Consider the following 16,665-nt stretch of genomic DNA (forward strand, 5'->3'; position numbering starts at 1 on the left):
CTTTGCTTACTTCTGCACAACTCTGTCAAACAGATGGTGAGCAACAGGAAGGGATCTGCAAAACAACAGAAATATTTAAGGAGCACTGGAGGAAAGGACTTGAAAAATGATCAAAATATTAAGGAAGAGTGAGCGGAGAGACATCATACAAATATTTGCAGAATGTAAAAACAACCGGGGTAATGGAAACTCAGCAAAGAAGAAGATAGGCTAAATATCAGGAATAACATTGATACTAAAGCAGATATTCAGCAAAAATGTGGCCCCATTTTCCACATGCAAATTACCCATAGACTCCCCTTGCTTTTCACACAGTTGATGAAAACATATTGCAGCCCATGATTTCCTCATCAGCCATTTGATAGTCTTCATTTGCTGCTTGTTGTGCAGTTGGTCGGCTAAGTCACATGGCGTTGCTTCTGCAGTGGATGACCTGGAAACTCCAACAAAGCGTTCAAGATGACTGTACAAATTCTTCTAGGTTCATACATAAACATGTCTATGTAGATAATTAGCATGTTTCTGACACTTTCCTTTTCAAACAACATATTTGTCTTTCAAAAATGCTTTGGAAAAGCAAGCTCTCAAATCTCAAAGAAATTGGATGATTGTTTTCAGATCAGTGTTTGCAAATTCATTTTTGCGCTGTTAGCCTAGTTCTTCTCCTAGGTTTATTCCTGCAAGATTTATTCCGCTATTGAATACCCTCCCAAGGGACGTGGTGGAAATCTTCTGACCTGAACAATTAAGAACTGGACAATGCACTAACGAACAGCCTGTATTTTGTATCCCTACTGGCTTCCTCAGAAAGGCAGCTAGATTATCTAATAGGCCTTTTGCATTTGTGCTTTCTTGGTTTCTAATATTAGTCCCTAACGTCTGTGGTTAATTAGTCTTTGTAGAAGAAGGACATTACATTGGAAATTTACACATGCAAAGGATTTAAAATATTCATAACTTCTCAAACAGAGCCTCTTGTGTGGCTGGGAGGCCACGTGCGGCTTCTTGATAGATGCTCCATTTCCTGTGGAAGTACTGCTCTGGATCTAAAGGCAGAAGAAGTGACTTGTCAGGAAGTATCAGAGAGGTAGCCGTGTTAGCTTCGAGAACAACAAGAAGTCTTGTGGCACCTTATAGACTAACAGATATTTTGGAGCATAAGCTTTCATGGGCAAAGACCTGCTTCATCAGATGCATGGGGGGGTGGTTTCAGAGGGGTATTAAAGGGTGGGGTCCCAGTAAGAGGGAGGGCCAGAGCTGACATGGTCTATTCAGCAAGGTGGAAAAGGCCCAGTATCTACAGTACGTATCAAAAGAGGAAAAAACAAGTCAGATCAGACGGGGGATGTGAGCCTTTGCCGGAGTCTAATGGGGAGCTATTAGCACCCAGAGCAGAGAAAGGCCACCTTTCTGGAACAAAGGCCACCTGCAAGAGTGAGCCTTCGCTGCAGTGCTTTCCTCACGAAACACCTCTCTGCGGTTTGTTTGCTGCTCCCTTTTGTAGCCATGACAACAGTTGGTGCATAGTGCACTGTTCCTAGGTTCACCGCCAGGAGCAAGACTCGCCCCCTCTCACCCCAAAAGCAGCTATGACATCATGTAATCAAAATGCAAGACCCCCACCTTTCCTTTATAAATAGTGAGCTGCTTCCTGTTAGTGCCTGGAAGAGAAATTTTCTGTTGCACCTTGTCTCTGATGACCAGATCCCAATCATAAGCTTCGGCCACCCCCTCCCCACCATAAGGAGAGTGTCATTCACTGATTGCCCTTCAGAATCTCACTAACCAGAGAGCTTGTATTGTTTGTGCTGCGTTTTTTAATATATTTTTTTGTGGTATGCAAGAAGAAAAAAGTGGTATCAACAGTTCATCCAACCAGTTTATATGGAAGTTATCCAAACAATGCGGTAAGGATAACTAAGCAACTATGCCAACAGAACAAACTGTGTATCTAGGGCTGTCTAACTAGGTCCACATTTTAGATTAGATAGATAGATAGATAAATGTGTGTGTAAAAATGACAGATTCTCTGTAACTTTGAAGTCTCTAAATCATGATTTGAGGATTTAGTAACGCCAGAGGTTAGGGATCTATTACAGAATTGGGAGGGTGAGGTTCTCTATCTTTCAGTGTGCAGGAGGTCAGATTAAATGACCACAATGCTTCCTCTTGCCTATGAATCTATGAATATTCAACATAAACATAATTTTTAAAGGTCTCATTAAACACAGAAAAATACTCCACTCTGAATTGGAGCTATTTTTAAAACTGCACAAGTCAAAATGTGAAAGTGTTTTAAAATCTCCCAGTGTTACTTAGATCTTGATATGACAGACAGTAGAAATAATTCTGTTCTTGATTGTATTAGCCTAAAATTTAGGGTAAAGCCACTAACAACTTTTCAATTACTGTGGATTTACACAGGTGTAAATGAAAGTAGAATTTGGCCTATAATTTTTAAGTGACCAACATTCAGGTGATCAAACTTTTCCCTGTCTTTGGTATGTGAAGCTCTTTAAAAGGTAAAACTGAAGAATCTGATTCTGGAAGTGTTGTGTGTATGTGTAACTGCCACTTCCTTCAGCAGCAGCTTTTGTAGGAGGATCCTGGAAAAAATTAAATTAAAAAACAAAAGTTCGGAATGCAGGAAAAAGTGTGGCGTGTGATCAGAAGTGGTGCAAGCAGATTTGGGACTCCTTATGTTCCTGGCTTCCGTGCCTAAATCCAACTCAGATTCAGACATATTACGTGGGAAATGACTGCCTAAGGGGGAGTAGTGCCAAAAAGGAGATGGGGTTGGATAGTGGATCCTGAGCTAAGCATGGATGAAGAAAGTAACACTGCTGGGCGGTGGGAGTAAATATAATTCTGGACTGTGTTAGGAAGACATGCCTATTCTCTAACAGGGAGGTACCAACAAAAAACATTGAAATGAAAACTGACACAGATACATAGGACAGAATCCACCCACGCCAATTCTCTTTCAGCACCATTTCCAGTACAGCACTATCTCCAGATCTGAAGAACTGGGTTGTCCCCACGAAAGCTCATCATCTAATACATTATTTAGTTAGTCTTTAAAGTGCTCCATGGCTGCTGTTTTGCTTTATTAGGATACAGTCTAACATGGCTACCGCTCTGTTACTATTTACCTAGCCCTGACAGTGACAATCAGGAAGGAAGAGGGCTGTTTAAATTCACCCCTGTGAAGACTAAGCTAGCAGTCCTGTAGCACCTTAACAACTAACAATTTTATTTATTAGATAATTACGTAATAAATAAATAAATAGTTAGTCGTTAAGATGCTACAGGACTGCTTGCTTTGTTTTGCAAAGATACAGACTAATGCAGCTACCCCTCTGAGCCTGTGAAGACTGATCACCTTCCAGCTAACACCACAAGAGCAGAACTTCAGAAGGTAACTGTATCATATTCCATTTCTTTTGGCTTATGTAAAATACATCATAACATTGCATGAAGATTTTAGATAAAAACTAGAGCTCTTATCTTCCATTCTATAATAAGCAGCACTTTGTCATTACAATGCAGACTGCAGGCAGAGCTGCCATTTAGGTGCGACCCCTGCAAGAGGAGAGGTTGCTTTTTTGATGTTTGCTTTTCAAAGTCTTGTGCAAAAGCCAGGAAAACTAGTTCAGCAACATTAAAAATTTGCATAACAACTCAGCTTCTTTTTGGGGTCAGCACTGGAACGATGCCCAATCAATTTGCTAACGGCTTTGCATAAAGCTGTTAATGGGTTTGTCTGAGAAGCAGCTGAAGGCCTTTTTGGACAATGCTGACATCTAGTGTCTGGAGCATCAATCTGGATGACGTGAAAAGCCAGGGTTCATTTCTTGTTCCATGCTGAAGACGATCTGTACATCCAAAGTGAAAATGTCTTGCCCTGAATGCTCCCCAGTAACAAAATTGTTTGTTCTGTGTAAACCCACTACTCAGGCTCTGGACTTGATCTCGATGCAGACTAAAGCCATTGTGAGTCTTTCTAGTGATTAGAATGAGCTTTGGCTCAAGCTTTAGGAGAAGCCTGAGAAACTAGATACATAGGAGGTTTAGAAAAAGACATTTCCAGCCATAAGAGGCTCAGACGTCCAGCTGAGCTCTAGAGAGTTCATTCTTCCCTGGGTGCCAGTGAACCGAAAAAGAGGAATTAACACAAATGAACCCTCTTACCTCTGCAGCAAAACTCTCTTCCTCTGGCAAGCCCTTGTTGAGCTGTGTTTCCAGCTAAGGTCAGACAAAGGTAGAGGAATAACAATGGGCTCTCCTACCTTCAGGGAGTAGACCCTGCTGTGAGCCAAACCTCTCTCTCCCAGATCTGAAGACTTGCTTCTGTAACCAAATATGCTGCTAGGCTTCTTGCTTTAAGCTCCCGCTTCTAGGTCTGACATCTCTTATAGGTGTGGTGTGGCAATGCCACTTGTGCCCACATCAGCTTCATAACCCTATGTTGGGGTCTACCTACCCATTCATGCCACCCTTGTCAGCTGTGAGGAGTATACAGAATGGCACTGGCAAAATGAAGGAATCTCAGTGTTCATCCGCTTCATATTTTGGAATGATGTAGGACCTTTCTCCTTCCTTTCTATCTTGCCTTATAAAATGAGGTGTGCGGGGTGCACTAGAGTTTTACTCAGTATTGCAACACAGAACACACAGCATGATTCTGGAAAGCTTGTGAGAACCCTCTCCTTGCCCCATAAAGGCACTGGTTGTAGCCAAGCCTCTGTTCCAGCCTCCGTCCTCAGCACTGAAATAAAACCAATCCACAACCTCCAGGCCAGATTCTTTCGATTCAAACAACAACAAAACTTCTGCCTCAAAAAGAGCTTGTTTATTTGTTCAAGTCAGCAATACAAACCCAAATTCTGGCACTGAGGGTTCCCAATGCCTCCAGGCTGCTTACTCAAAGTTCACAATGGTAAGTAAAACAAAAGCAGAAGGGCTTAAGGAGTCTCAGCTCAGCCACCTCAACAGACCAGCTCACTGGTTTCACCCAGGCAACCTCTTCCCTTGATTGATAATTGAACACAAAACTGACCTTCTTTCACTTCCTGAGCTGAAAAAGGAACTCCCGTGGGCTTCACTTTCATCAGCTTGACGAGCGCTACCTCATTCTGCTTGAAGGAGTGGGACGTAATGGCCCCTTTAGGCTTCTGACAGGCCTGACCCACATTGCAGCCGCTCTCCTGGGGAAGGAAAGGCAATTTCTAAAGGGACCATAGCTCCTATTGTTTGGCCAGTCACCATGTTTTGTGGCTTGGTTTGGGGTTCCTGATCAGGTTTGGCTAAACTGAGAAAATTCCTGGTTTTGGTTCAGCCCCAGAACATATGAACTAAAATAAGACTGGATGAAAACCCTACCCCAGCCAATGGCTCAAACTCCCTTTACCTAGGTGCATGATCCAAGACCTAGATAGACACACATACTCACATGGGAAAGGCTCATGTACTTTCCTTTGAAATCCTTCCTGCCTCTAGAAGAAGAAGAAAGGGGTTGCAAGCTTTTGTTCCCACTTGAGTGCTGCAGGGGAGTGACCAAAGGAAGTGGGGCGTTTGCGGAGCAATGTCTAAGGGTAGCTACTGCAAACTATCCATTTTTGTGTTCCAGAGCATGACCTGAACACCAGGCGGGAACAAGAAGGAATCCCCATCTCCCTCACGTAGAGTTACTTACTTTAGAGCATTATGGGCGGTTTATGTCATTTTCCAAAGCATCTGGTATTGGTCAGAATCAAAGGCAGGATACCAGATGAGTTGAATCATCCATTAACACCACACCGCAAAGTTCCTACGTTGAGTAGCTCTGTGAGGTTACTAATATTCTTTAACTCAGTCAGATCACTTTTCCATTCCTCTCCTACAGTCAACGCCTTGTGGAGACTGAGACACGAGTAAGAAACGTCAAATACGCCTTGAAAACACAGCATATAATCATGTACATTAGCATGGTGATGCCTGGACAGGACAAAGTGGACAGAAAAGGTTCATTAATTGTCCTGACAATCACTATGATCGTGATGGACTTGGAAGAGAACTATAGTGAGTTTTACAATCTCAAAGGTGCTCTTTGGCTGTCTCTAGTAGCTGCAGGCCTAGTGCCAGCAATGGAAACTTGACTCTGAAACTCATGTAAACAGTTTCAGGAAGATTTGAAATCACACATAATGTACTTTGACTCTATTTTTCAGATAAAAATGATAGATGGAAGCTTTTAACTACAAGAATATTACACAGGAGCTCAGAAAACAGCTTATTATTATGGCTGTAGTTTAACAACACAGCACCATCTAGTGGGTATTTTCCCTTGTTACATTTTTAAACTCTCATGTTGCAACCACACACACTGCTGAAAGCTTGTCTGGTACGTTGTGCAAGCTGAGAGAAAGGCACTCATAGTTTTGGTAACAAATGAACTAATTTTTCAGGTAAGGTGCAACAAAAAGAAAGAATGTATGTTATGGCCCGTCTGCTTCCCTTGTCTCAATATTTTTCCTCGAGCATTTAAACTTTGCTAAAGATTGGAATAGAAGAGATTTTTAAGAGCTAATGAGAGGGAATCCAGAACACAAAGTCAGATGTAGGTACAGTAGGTAGGAACGTCTCAGAAGACCTAGAATTAGGTGTAAATAACCTCATTACTCTACTTCCTTGTCTTGAAGAATACCAATTATTATCGATCAGATTGATAATATAGCAGGCTCCAACTAAACTCATAGCTCCTTCGTGATAGGCACTGTAAAAACAAAGTAATCATAGACTAGACTACCAGAACTGGAAGGAACCTTGAGATCATCAGCTCCAGCCCCCTGCATTCATGGCAGGACCAAGCTCCATCCAGACCATCACTGTTGGATAACCATTTCCCGAGAAAAACAACAAGAAGTCCTGTGGCACCTTATAGACTAGCAGGTATTTTGCAGCATAAGCTTTTGTGAACAAAGACCTACTTTGTCAGAGTCATGCTGAAAGGCTATAATGAGCAGAGTTCCACAGGGATCAGTTCTGGGACTGATTAATGGGATCATTAATGATTTAGATCATGGCATAGTGAGCACACTTAAGTTTGCAGGTGATACCAAGCTGGGAACGGTTACAAGTACTTTGGAGGACAGGGTCAGAATTCAAAACTAGCTGGAGAAACTGGAGAAATGGTCTCAGGTAAATAGGATGAAATTTGATAAGGACAAATACAAAATACTCTAATTAGGAAGGAACAATCCGTTTCACACACAGGAAATGACTGTCCAGGAAGGAGTACGGCAGAAAGGGCTCTTGGGTCATAGTAAAGCACTAGTTACGCATGAACATGCAGTAAAATCAAGTTTAAAAAAAAATCAAATATCTTTCTGGGCTGTGCTAACAGGACTGGTGTAAGCAAGATGGGAGATATCGTTCTTCCGCTCTACTCCACACTGAGTGGGGCTCAGCTGGAGTTGCGTCCACTTCTGCGCACCACATTTCAGGAAAGACGTGAACAAATTAGAAAAGGTCCAGAGAAGAGCAACAAAAATTATTAAAAGTTCAGAAAACAGGACAAGTGAGGGAAGATTGAAAGAACTTGTTCCAAACCCCTGAGTGAAAGTACATGGAACACAGCAGAGGGCAATATTTAGTTCCGGAGGGGTGGCAGGAGGAAAATGACAGCGATAAATACAGGCAGAGCGATAAAAGGGTAGCATTCAAGACAGGTCCTCAAAAGCCCAGTTGTACCAGTTGCAAAGAGCAGATGCTGAGCAATGTGCCTGCACACAGAGTTCAGGATCCTGGGCAAAGTTCCATTCTAGGGGTGCATTGTGGATGCTTTTAGCCATCTTCAGTGCCAGTCAACTTTCCCCAGGAAACCCCTCAAGTGCTCTCCGCAAAGCCAAACAGAGTGACTAACAACACCCCCCCCCCCCCCCCCCCCCAGCATTTAACTAACAGCCGCTCTCATTATTCCCAATGCAAAGTGACAGGCCCATTGCTCATGGCACCATACAGCTCTGGGCAGCAGTGATACTGGGTCCAGCTCTGGTTTGTCCTTCTCAGGTGATTCCTCCCTGGCTCCTGTCCTGGGGTATTTCCAGTCAGCTGCTCTGGCCCTCCTCGGTGTAGGCACTGTGGAAGTATAACATTGTATAAGTATAAGGTTGTATAAGGGGACATGCTGGATACATTGTATATGAGAGGGCATGCCAAAACATGTTACAAAGTATCTGAGGGAGCACACGTAGGGACAGTTAGCTTTTGAATGGAGAAGCAATTAAGATGGAGCCAGCACGTCTAAGAAGCAGGCATCAGAATGGAAGGTGTGAAGGGCAATTAGTTAAGTTAACTGGAAGCTGTTAAAGGAGATTGTTAAGGGTGGCAGGTAATTGAAGATACGTGACTGGTCTCAGGGATCTCGAAGGGTGGTGACTAAAATCTTTTTCTTCTTTTGTCTGTAACTTCTCTGTAACTTGTTCTCCAAAAAACTGTATAAATTAAGAGACACAAGCCCCACTCGGGGGGCTCACTTCTAAATGTATTAGCAGAGCGGCTTTGCTAATAAAACAGAGTGGTCTGATAAATTGTGAGTCTGAGTCAAACTTTGACAATTTGGAGGTCCCACTGAGATGGCAAGCGGCTTCACTGAGGCTGTGTGATCCCTGACTGCCTTGCAGGACGATCGTGGCAGCCGGCGCCTGGATGCTTAGTCCAAGCGATCCTCCACAAGACAGAAAGGTACACAGCAGCAGCGCAGTCTACGCCATTGAACTTGTTGGCTCCCACTCTGTTCGGGTAGGAGTCTTTGGATCCAGCTTCTGGAATCAGACGTCTCAGGTAATTATTATTTTTGTGCTTTAACCGGTTTGAGGACTGTCTTGTCTTTGTGTCTATCCGTCTTCCCTGTGGTGTGTGTGTGAATCTGGGAGCCATCTCTGTCCGGAGACTGGCTGACCAAGGGGTCCCCGTCCCCACGGTCTGAATAAGTGGAATCTGCACAGCTGCAGCCGCACCACGCCTTGGGTATAACCCCTGGTGTGAAAGCAAGGGCAGTTGAGGCAGTAGCCTGTGGGCTCCTTTCTGTGTGTTGCACCGGGTACCGCTCTGCCGAGCCCGAATTTCCTTCTTGTGTGAGTGCTGTGTGAAGTCCTCCTGGATGGGTAATCAGAAGTCTAAGGTAGAACAGTTCCCTAAGGGAACTCCGGCTTATTTTATGTATTTTAGGAGGGGTCCGGACTCTTGTAGGTTTCTTGAAAAATGGTCCAAATTAGCTCTAGAGAACCGCAAATTACAGTGGCCACTGTTAGGTTCTTGGGACAAGGATCGAGTGGACGCTTTGAAAAGCAAACTCGTCCTCCCAAAAACCAAATTGGAGAGAGGAGAAGTAGACTGCTTCATGCAGTGGTGGGAAGAGGCAAATCGTAGATGGACTGAGTCAAAACTCACCTCTCTTAAAAATTCTATCAAAAAACTAAAAGTTCAATTGGATGCAGTCTCTCCCACCACTAGTCCGAGCGCTCCCCTTTGCCCAGTCCTGTGCAATGATCTGGATCAAACCCGACCCCCGCCATACTCCTGCGCAAATAAGAAATCAGAAAAAGAAAAATCTTCAGTGACTACAGATAATGAAAGTGAAGAAGATACCCTCATTGGCCTCGCAGCTCTGCAAAATATTATGAAGAAGAAATCCAAAGCAGACTGCAAAGATTCTCTTGACATCTCTTCTTGGAAAAGAGAACCTGATGGGAGGTTAATGAGAGACTCTGATCAAACTGTTGTGGCACCCTTACGAGTCCTTAAGATGGGAGAAAGTGAGTCCATATGGGATTATCAGACCTGGACTTGTACGGAACTTTTATCTATAGTTAAAGGTTTTCCCAAACCACAGGAAAACTCTATCAAATTTGCTGAGGAGTTTCTGTTAATCTGTGAAACCTATGAACCCTCTGAGACAGATCTCCTCCAACTGTGCAAATTGTTAGCTCCTGCCAGTTATTATGAAAAATGGTTGGCTGCCGCAGACTGGCCAGCTGAGGCACGCCACTCAACCATAAAAAGTACTGGCCCAGATTCGGCGTACAGAGACGGGTGTATGGCTCTTTGGAAGTGCCTGCATCAAGCCATTCCCAAAGTGTGGTCTCCTAAAACAAACTGGACAGCAATACGTTGCTGTAAGCAAGGGCAAGGAGAAAGCCCAGGCGACTATAGGTCCCGGCTAACTGATATTTTCCTACAACATTCAGGAATACAAGAGCCCGATGTAAATGGGCAGGGAGCCTTGGCACATGCATTTGTTGATGGTCTTCTCCCTGCCACAGGCAGCATGTTAAAACGAATAAGTGTGGGATGGGAGACTGAAACCATGGACAAATTGCTGGCAGTAGCAGAGCATTGCCACCGCACTTTAAAAGGAAAGGAGGAACAGTCCTCCCAAAAGTTAATGGCTCTGCAGATACAGCATTATTCAGGACTAAGCAGACCACACCGGGGACAAGGACGGGGTTGTGGAAGGGGGCGGGGGGGCTGGATTAACTGGGGTTTGTAACTACTGTAAACAGCCTGGACACTGGAAAAAAGAGTGTCCAAGACGACCTAATAATTGTATGGGAAATCAAGTGAACCCCCTGCCGGTTCCTCCAGCTGATCCCCAACCCTATTTTTCACCCCAACAATGACGGGATGCTGGGGAACCTCAGAAAGTTTTAGCTCCCTTATTACCTCTGTCCCCTACTGGAGAATGTGTCCTGACTGTAAATGATCTCTCTCTCCCTTTCCTTGTTGATACTGGAGCTTCTCTTTCTACAATCCGCACCACTGACTTGCCTGTGGTTCCCCGATCCAGAAAATCTGTGTCTGCTGTTGGCATTACAGGGATCCCTACCTCTTTTCCCCTCTCAAAACCTTTGTCTGTTCAGGTCGGTCCCCTCTCTGAGGAGCATGCATTCCTCCTCTCTGATTCCACCCCTGCAAACCTTCTGGGACGGGACTTGCTATGCAAACTTGGCTGTTCTATTTACTGCTCCCCAGATGGTGTCTATCTGCAAATCCCTCAGTCTTCCTTATGTGATTCTGTAGCCTCCCTGCTGTCTGAAACTTCCCTCTCCACTCCGGTCCCTTGCTGTCCCTTAACTCCGTCCCTAGAGCACCTAATCTCTCAGGTTCCTTCCTCTCTATGGCCATCTCACCCATCTGAAGTGGGCCGATTAAATACTGACCCAGTTCGGATTACTGTAGACAATTCCAAACCTCTGCCTCGCCTGTCTCAGTATCCTTTGAATCCTGAGGCAGAGGCTGGGATTGCTCCACTTATATCTGCATTAAAAGAACAAGGAATTATTGTCCCTTGTTCCAGCCCCTGTAACACCCCTATCCTCCCAGTTCAAAAGGCTGATGGCAAATCGTGGCGATTTGTTCAAGACCTTCGAGCTATTAACCGTATTGTCATACCTTCTTTTCCAGTGGTCCCTAACCCCGCTACAATACTAGCGTCTATTCCTCCAAATGCAACCCACTTTACTGTTGTAGATTTGTGCTCCGCTTTCTTCTCTGTCCCAGTTCACTCTGAATCCCAGTATCTCTTTGCCTTCTCCTACAAGGGTCAGCAATATACATGGACTACCCTTCCCCAGGGGTATACAGAGAGTCCATCCTATTTTTCTCAAGCCCTAGCCAGGGATCTCGCTGATCTGGTTTTCCCATCAGGATCCACACTGATCCAATATGTGGACGACTTACTCCTGTGCTCCCCCTCTCTATCTGCCTCAGAAACTGATTCACTAACACTTCTCGCAGCTTTAGCGAACAAGGGTCATAAGGCTTCTCGCACAAAATTGCAGCTCTGCCAAACCTCTGTCACATACCTAGGCTTCCTTCTCTCCCAGGGCTCCCGCACACTCTCTCCAGCCCGGGTACAAGCCATCCTTAGCTTTCCCCGGCCTTGCTCTCCACGCCAGGTCAGAAAATTCTTAGGCATGACAGGGTTCTGTAGGCAACGGATTCCCCAATGTGCTTCTCTGGCTAAACCACTCCAAGAACTCACTCGATCCTCTGTACCTAACCCCATGCCATGGCCACTTGAAGCAAATGCTGCTTTCATCTCCCTTAAGCAGAATTTAGCCTCTGCCCCTGCCTTAGGGTTACCTAACTATGACAAGCCTTTTACCCTTTTCTGTCACGAACAATCTGCTTGTGCCCTTCGGGTTCTTACTCAGGAGCACGGTGACAGAAATCGCCCGGTGGCTTATTTTTCTGCAACCTTGGACCCTGTAGCCCAGGGTTTACCCCCTTGCCTACGCGCTGTAGCTGCTGCAGCGCGCCTGGTCGAGATGTCTAAGTCCCTTGTCCTCCGCTCTCCTCTCACTCTCATGGTTCCCCATTCTGTGGAAACTCTCCTTCTGCAACGCAACACTGCTCACCTCTCCCCTGCTCGCCTCACTAGGTATGAACTTTTGCTGCTTTCAGCCTCACATATCACTATTAAGCGCTGCTCCCGGTTAAACCCTGCTACCCTCCTTCCTTTACCTAGTGATGGTGAACCCCATGACTGCCTTGCAACTGTCTCTGCTATCACTGTCCCACGCCCCGACCTTTCAGATGTACCTCTCCCTAACTCTGACTTGGTATTATTCACTGATGGGTCCTGTTATAGAAATGACCAAGGCCACCTTCTTGCAGGGTACGCTGTGGTCTCTCTCTCTGAAACCATAGAAGCTGCGCCTTTACCCTCTGTGACCTCTGCCCAGGTGGCTGAACTGATTGCCCTAACCCGTGCCTGCTTTCTAGCCGAGGGGCTCTCTACCACTATTTTTACTCATTCTCGGTATGCCTTTGGGGTTGTGCATGACTTTGGCAGGCTCGAGGTTTTCTTACCTCTACTGATACCCCTATCAAGAATGGCCCCTACATTGCCGCCCTCCTGTATGCAGTTTTACTACCGTCTGCCTTGGCAATTGTTAAGTGTACTGGCCACTCAGCGGCAGACACCGAGGTGGCAAAAGGTAATGCACTTGCTGATGCTGCTGCAAAACATGCTGCCACTATAAAACCTTCACCAGAAGCGTTTCTTGGTCCCCTCTCTGTCTCTGTAACGCCACCATCCCTGTCTCATCTTGCTCAGCTCCAGGATTCTGCCCCAGAAACAGAGAAAGACTCCTGGAGTGCTTTGGGTTGCTCTTTGCATTCTGATTCCCTTTGGCGATCGCCCACCGGTACCTTTGTAGCCCCCCCTCACTCTACCCGTCTCTAGCCGCCCTGCTACATGGTGTTTCGCATGTCGGCAAGGAGGGGATGGTCTCTGCTATGAGTAAGGCGGGGTGGTGGGCTCCCCATTTCAGCTCCTTTGCAACCCGCCACTGTGCCGCTTGTGATACTTGTCAAAGCCACAATGTAGGCAAATCTGTAAAAGTAACACAAGGGTTCCGGGGTTTGCCTCAAGCACCTTTCCTACACTGGCAACTTGATTTTGTACAAATGCCAAAGTGTCAGAAATATGAATTCATTTTAGTTATAATATGTCTATTTTTGGGTTGGATTGAAGCCTTTCCCTGTCGCAAAGCTGATTCATTGTCTGTTGCAAAATGTCTGTTAAACCACATTATCCCTACCAAGGGAATTCCTGCCACTTTGTCTAGTGACCGGGGAACACATTTTACTGGAAAAATTGTTCAGCATCTAAACCAGGTATTACATGTCACCCACCTGTTGCACTGCTCTTACCATCCACAGAGTGCAGGGGCAGTTGAAAGGCGAAATGGTGTGCTTAAAAATAAGCTGGCAAAACTCTGTAGTTCCACAGGGTTAAACTGGCCAGCTGCTTTACCACTGGCCCTTATGGAAATTCGGTCATCCCCATCCCAGAGACACAAATTGAGTCCATTTGAAATCATCATGGGACGCCCTATGCGAACAATGGCTACTATTACCCCAGTCCCAGACCTAAACCTAACTCACAGCACGCTCCTCCAGTACTGCAAAGGGTTAATGCAAGCTGTGAGCTCCTTCCATTTGCAGGTGCGAGCAGCTTGGCTGACGGAACCCACCTCTGCTGCCTGTCACACTCTTGAGCCTGGTGATTGGGTCTACCTGTGGCACCACCTCCGGAAGCACGCCTTGGAACCCCGGTGGAAGGGTCCATACCAGGTACTGCTCACCACCCAGACAGCAGTGAAATTATCCAGCATCGCTGCATGGATCCACGCCTCACAGTGTAAGCCAGCACCACCTCCAGGGGACCAAGCACCTCTGCAAGACCACGCAGAACCAGCTTCAACCCCAGAAGACAAAGAGGAACAGGCTGCAATACCTTACAATCTGCGCTCTCGTAAGGGTTGCCAGAAGCAGAGGGTAAGCAGACAGCAGGACCCAACAAACAAGAAGCAGTAGTGAGCCTAGCGCCTGCTGCCTGGTGGACGTAAAACCGTGACTGCGGTTCCCTCGAAAGGGGTTGTCGGAACCAGAAAGGGTCCTGCTTCCAACATGTGTCCTTTGAGAAGCTTAATCCTCAGCTACTCTGTCCTGAGGGTCTGGGGAATCCAGAGTGACAGTGACAATTCTTTCATCCAACAACAGGTGCAGATAGCCCAGATCCTGAATATTTCTAATTGCTGGGTCTGCAGCCACATCCCAGCTCACTCACAAGCTAGTATCCCCACCATGGCAATCCCTTTGAATTCCTCAGAGCTTGCTGGAGAACCCTATCCACTTAAAAGGACATGGAAGGAGAATGACACTTGGGGGCTGGGAAAAACATATGTTCCTAAACTTATAAGTGTGGTGAAAGGAAAGGGCCACTGGTGCTGGGTGTGTAATGGGACAGGGCTGAATCTAGGGAGGAGCAGCTGTCTCCAATACATCGTGTCCCATGGTGTATGGGACTATTCAAACAAGGTTGGAGGATGGCGAACCAGGTATGGAAAGATAAACTTCCTCTCAACCTGGGATCAAACCAGAGATTCAATCTCTTGCTCCCCCTACAGCCTCCCTGAGAAAAACAGCACCATCTACAAATGTCATGTAAATGCTACCTCTTCTCCCAGTGAAAATCATCCTGTGCCCTTTGGGGGATACTATTCCTCCTTCGTAAATTCTTACATGTCAAAGGGTTGCAGTCAACCCTTCCCAGCTTTAATGGGACATCATTGGGTTTGTGGGGAAAATGCTTACACTGTGTTACCAGCAAATTGGTCAGGTATCTGTTATCCTGCTCAGCTTTTTCCACAATTCCGGGTGCTTCAATCCCTCCCACGAAATCGCCTCCGTAATTTCAGGCGAAAAAGGAGGGACTTGCCAGATGCTAAATGGTATGTAGATAACATAAGCCCCCTAACTTGGGAAGAAGCTGTTGGCATTTCTTTAATCCCAGTAGGGGGAGTAATTCACCATGCAAAAAGGCTTTTAAGGTTACAAGCGGTGGTTGAGATCATGGCCAATGAAACAGGAGAGAGCTTAAAAGCTCTAGCCAAAGAAGCAGGAGCGGTCCGACAAGTGGCCCTCCAAAACCGTCGGGCATTAGATATAATACTGGCAGCCAAAGGAGGGACCTGTGCTCTAATTGGAACAGAATGCTGTGTATACATACCTGATAATACTAATGAGGTAATAAATCGTGCTAGCCATCTGGAGCAAATTGCATACCTTCCCCACGAAGAACCAAGTTCCTTGTGGAGATGGATAAGTAACTTATTCAATTTCTCTAGTCTGGGAAACTGGTTGTTTCAAGGAATCCTGACTATCCTATTTGGAATTCTAATAATCTTTGTGTGTTTTCAATTGATTTCTTGTTGTATCCAAAACTGCACAAGACACACCATCCATCAGGTTACCCCTAACCAGAGTGCTAATCTAATGTTGTTAAATGTCACCAGTGAAAGTAATGAAAAAGAACGATTGATGTATGGAATCCAGTAAGTCGTTGGTCATGGGCGTAGCCTTGACCAAAAGGGGGGATTGTGGAAGTATAACATTGTATAAGTATAAGGTTGTATAAGGGGACATGCTGGATACATTGTATATGAGAGGGCATGCCAAAACATGGTACAAAGTATCTGAGGGAGCACACGTAGGGACAGTTAGCTTTTGAATGGAGAAGCAATTAAGATGGAGCCAGCACGTCTAAGAAGCAGGCATCAGAATGGAAGGTGTGAAGGGCAATTAGTTAAGTTAACTGGAAGCTGTTAAAGGAGATTGTTAAGGGTGGCAGGTAATTGAAGATACGTGACTGGTCTCAGGGATCTCGAAGGGTGGTGACTAAAATCTTTTTCTTCTTTTGTCTGTAACTTCTCTGTAACTTGTTCTCCAAAAAACTGTATAAATTAAGAGACACAAGCCCCACTCGGGGGGCTCACTTCTAAATGTATTAGCAGAGCGGCTTTGCTAATAAAACAGAGTGGTCTGATAAATTGTGAGTCTGAGTCAAACTTTGACAGCACTGACACTCTGGGGCTGGAGCATCCACAAATGTAAAACGTGGGTGCTCAGCACCCAGAGGCAGGCCCCACTGATCAGCTTGTCCTGCCGTCTCCAGCACTTCCTGTCTGTCAATGAGCACACTGAACAGCTCCGCTCCTGCTCCCAGCACCTCCTGCACACTGAGGATCATCTGTGCAGGAGGCTCTGGGAGGTGGGAGAGAGGCAAAATAAGGGCAGGGTGCACTTTGGGGAGAGTGCATGATGGGGCTGGAA

General features: G+C 45.6%; 1 protein-coding gene across 1 annotated transcript in view; it reads left to right on the forward strand.

The window, feature by feature from the left end:
• The window catches only part of LOC142012053 (uncharacterized), a 28,855-nt gene extending 12,517 nt beyond the window's left edge, over positions 1–16,338 (forward strand). Inside the window, exon 2 of the mRNA XM_074991848.1 lies at positions 13,996–16,338. Within this exon, the coding sequence (XP_074847949.1) occupies positions 14,461–15,891 (1,431 nt within the window). The 5' untranslated portion in view covers positions 13,996–14,460 and the 3' untranslated portion in view covers positions 15,892–16,338. The remainder of the gene's footprint in view (positions 1–13,995) is intronic.
• The last annotated feature ends 327 nt before the right edge of the window (positions 16,339–16,665 follow it).

Source organism: Carettochelys insculpta, chromosome 4 (genome assembly GCF_033958435.1).
Source record: "Carettochelys insculpta isolate YL-2023 chromosome 4, ASM3395843v1, whole genome shotgun sequence".
NCBI lineage: Eukaryota > Metazoa > Chordata > Testudines > Carettochelyidae > Carettochelys > Carettochelys insculpta.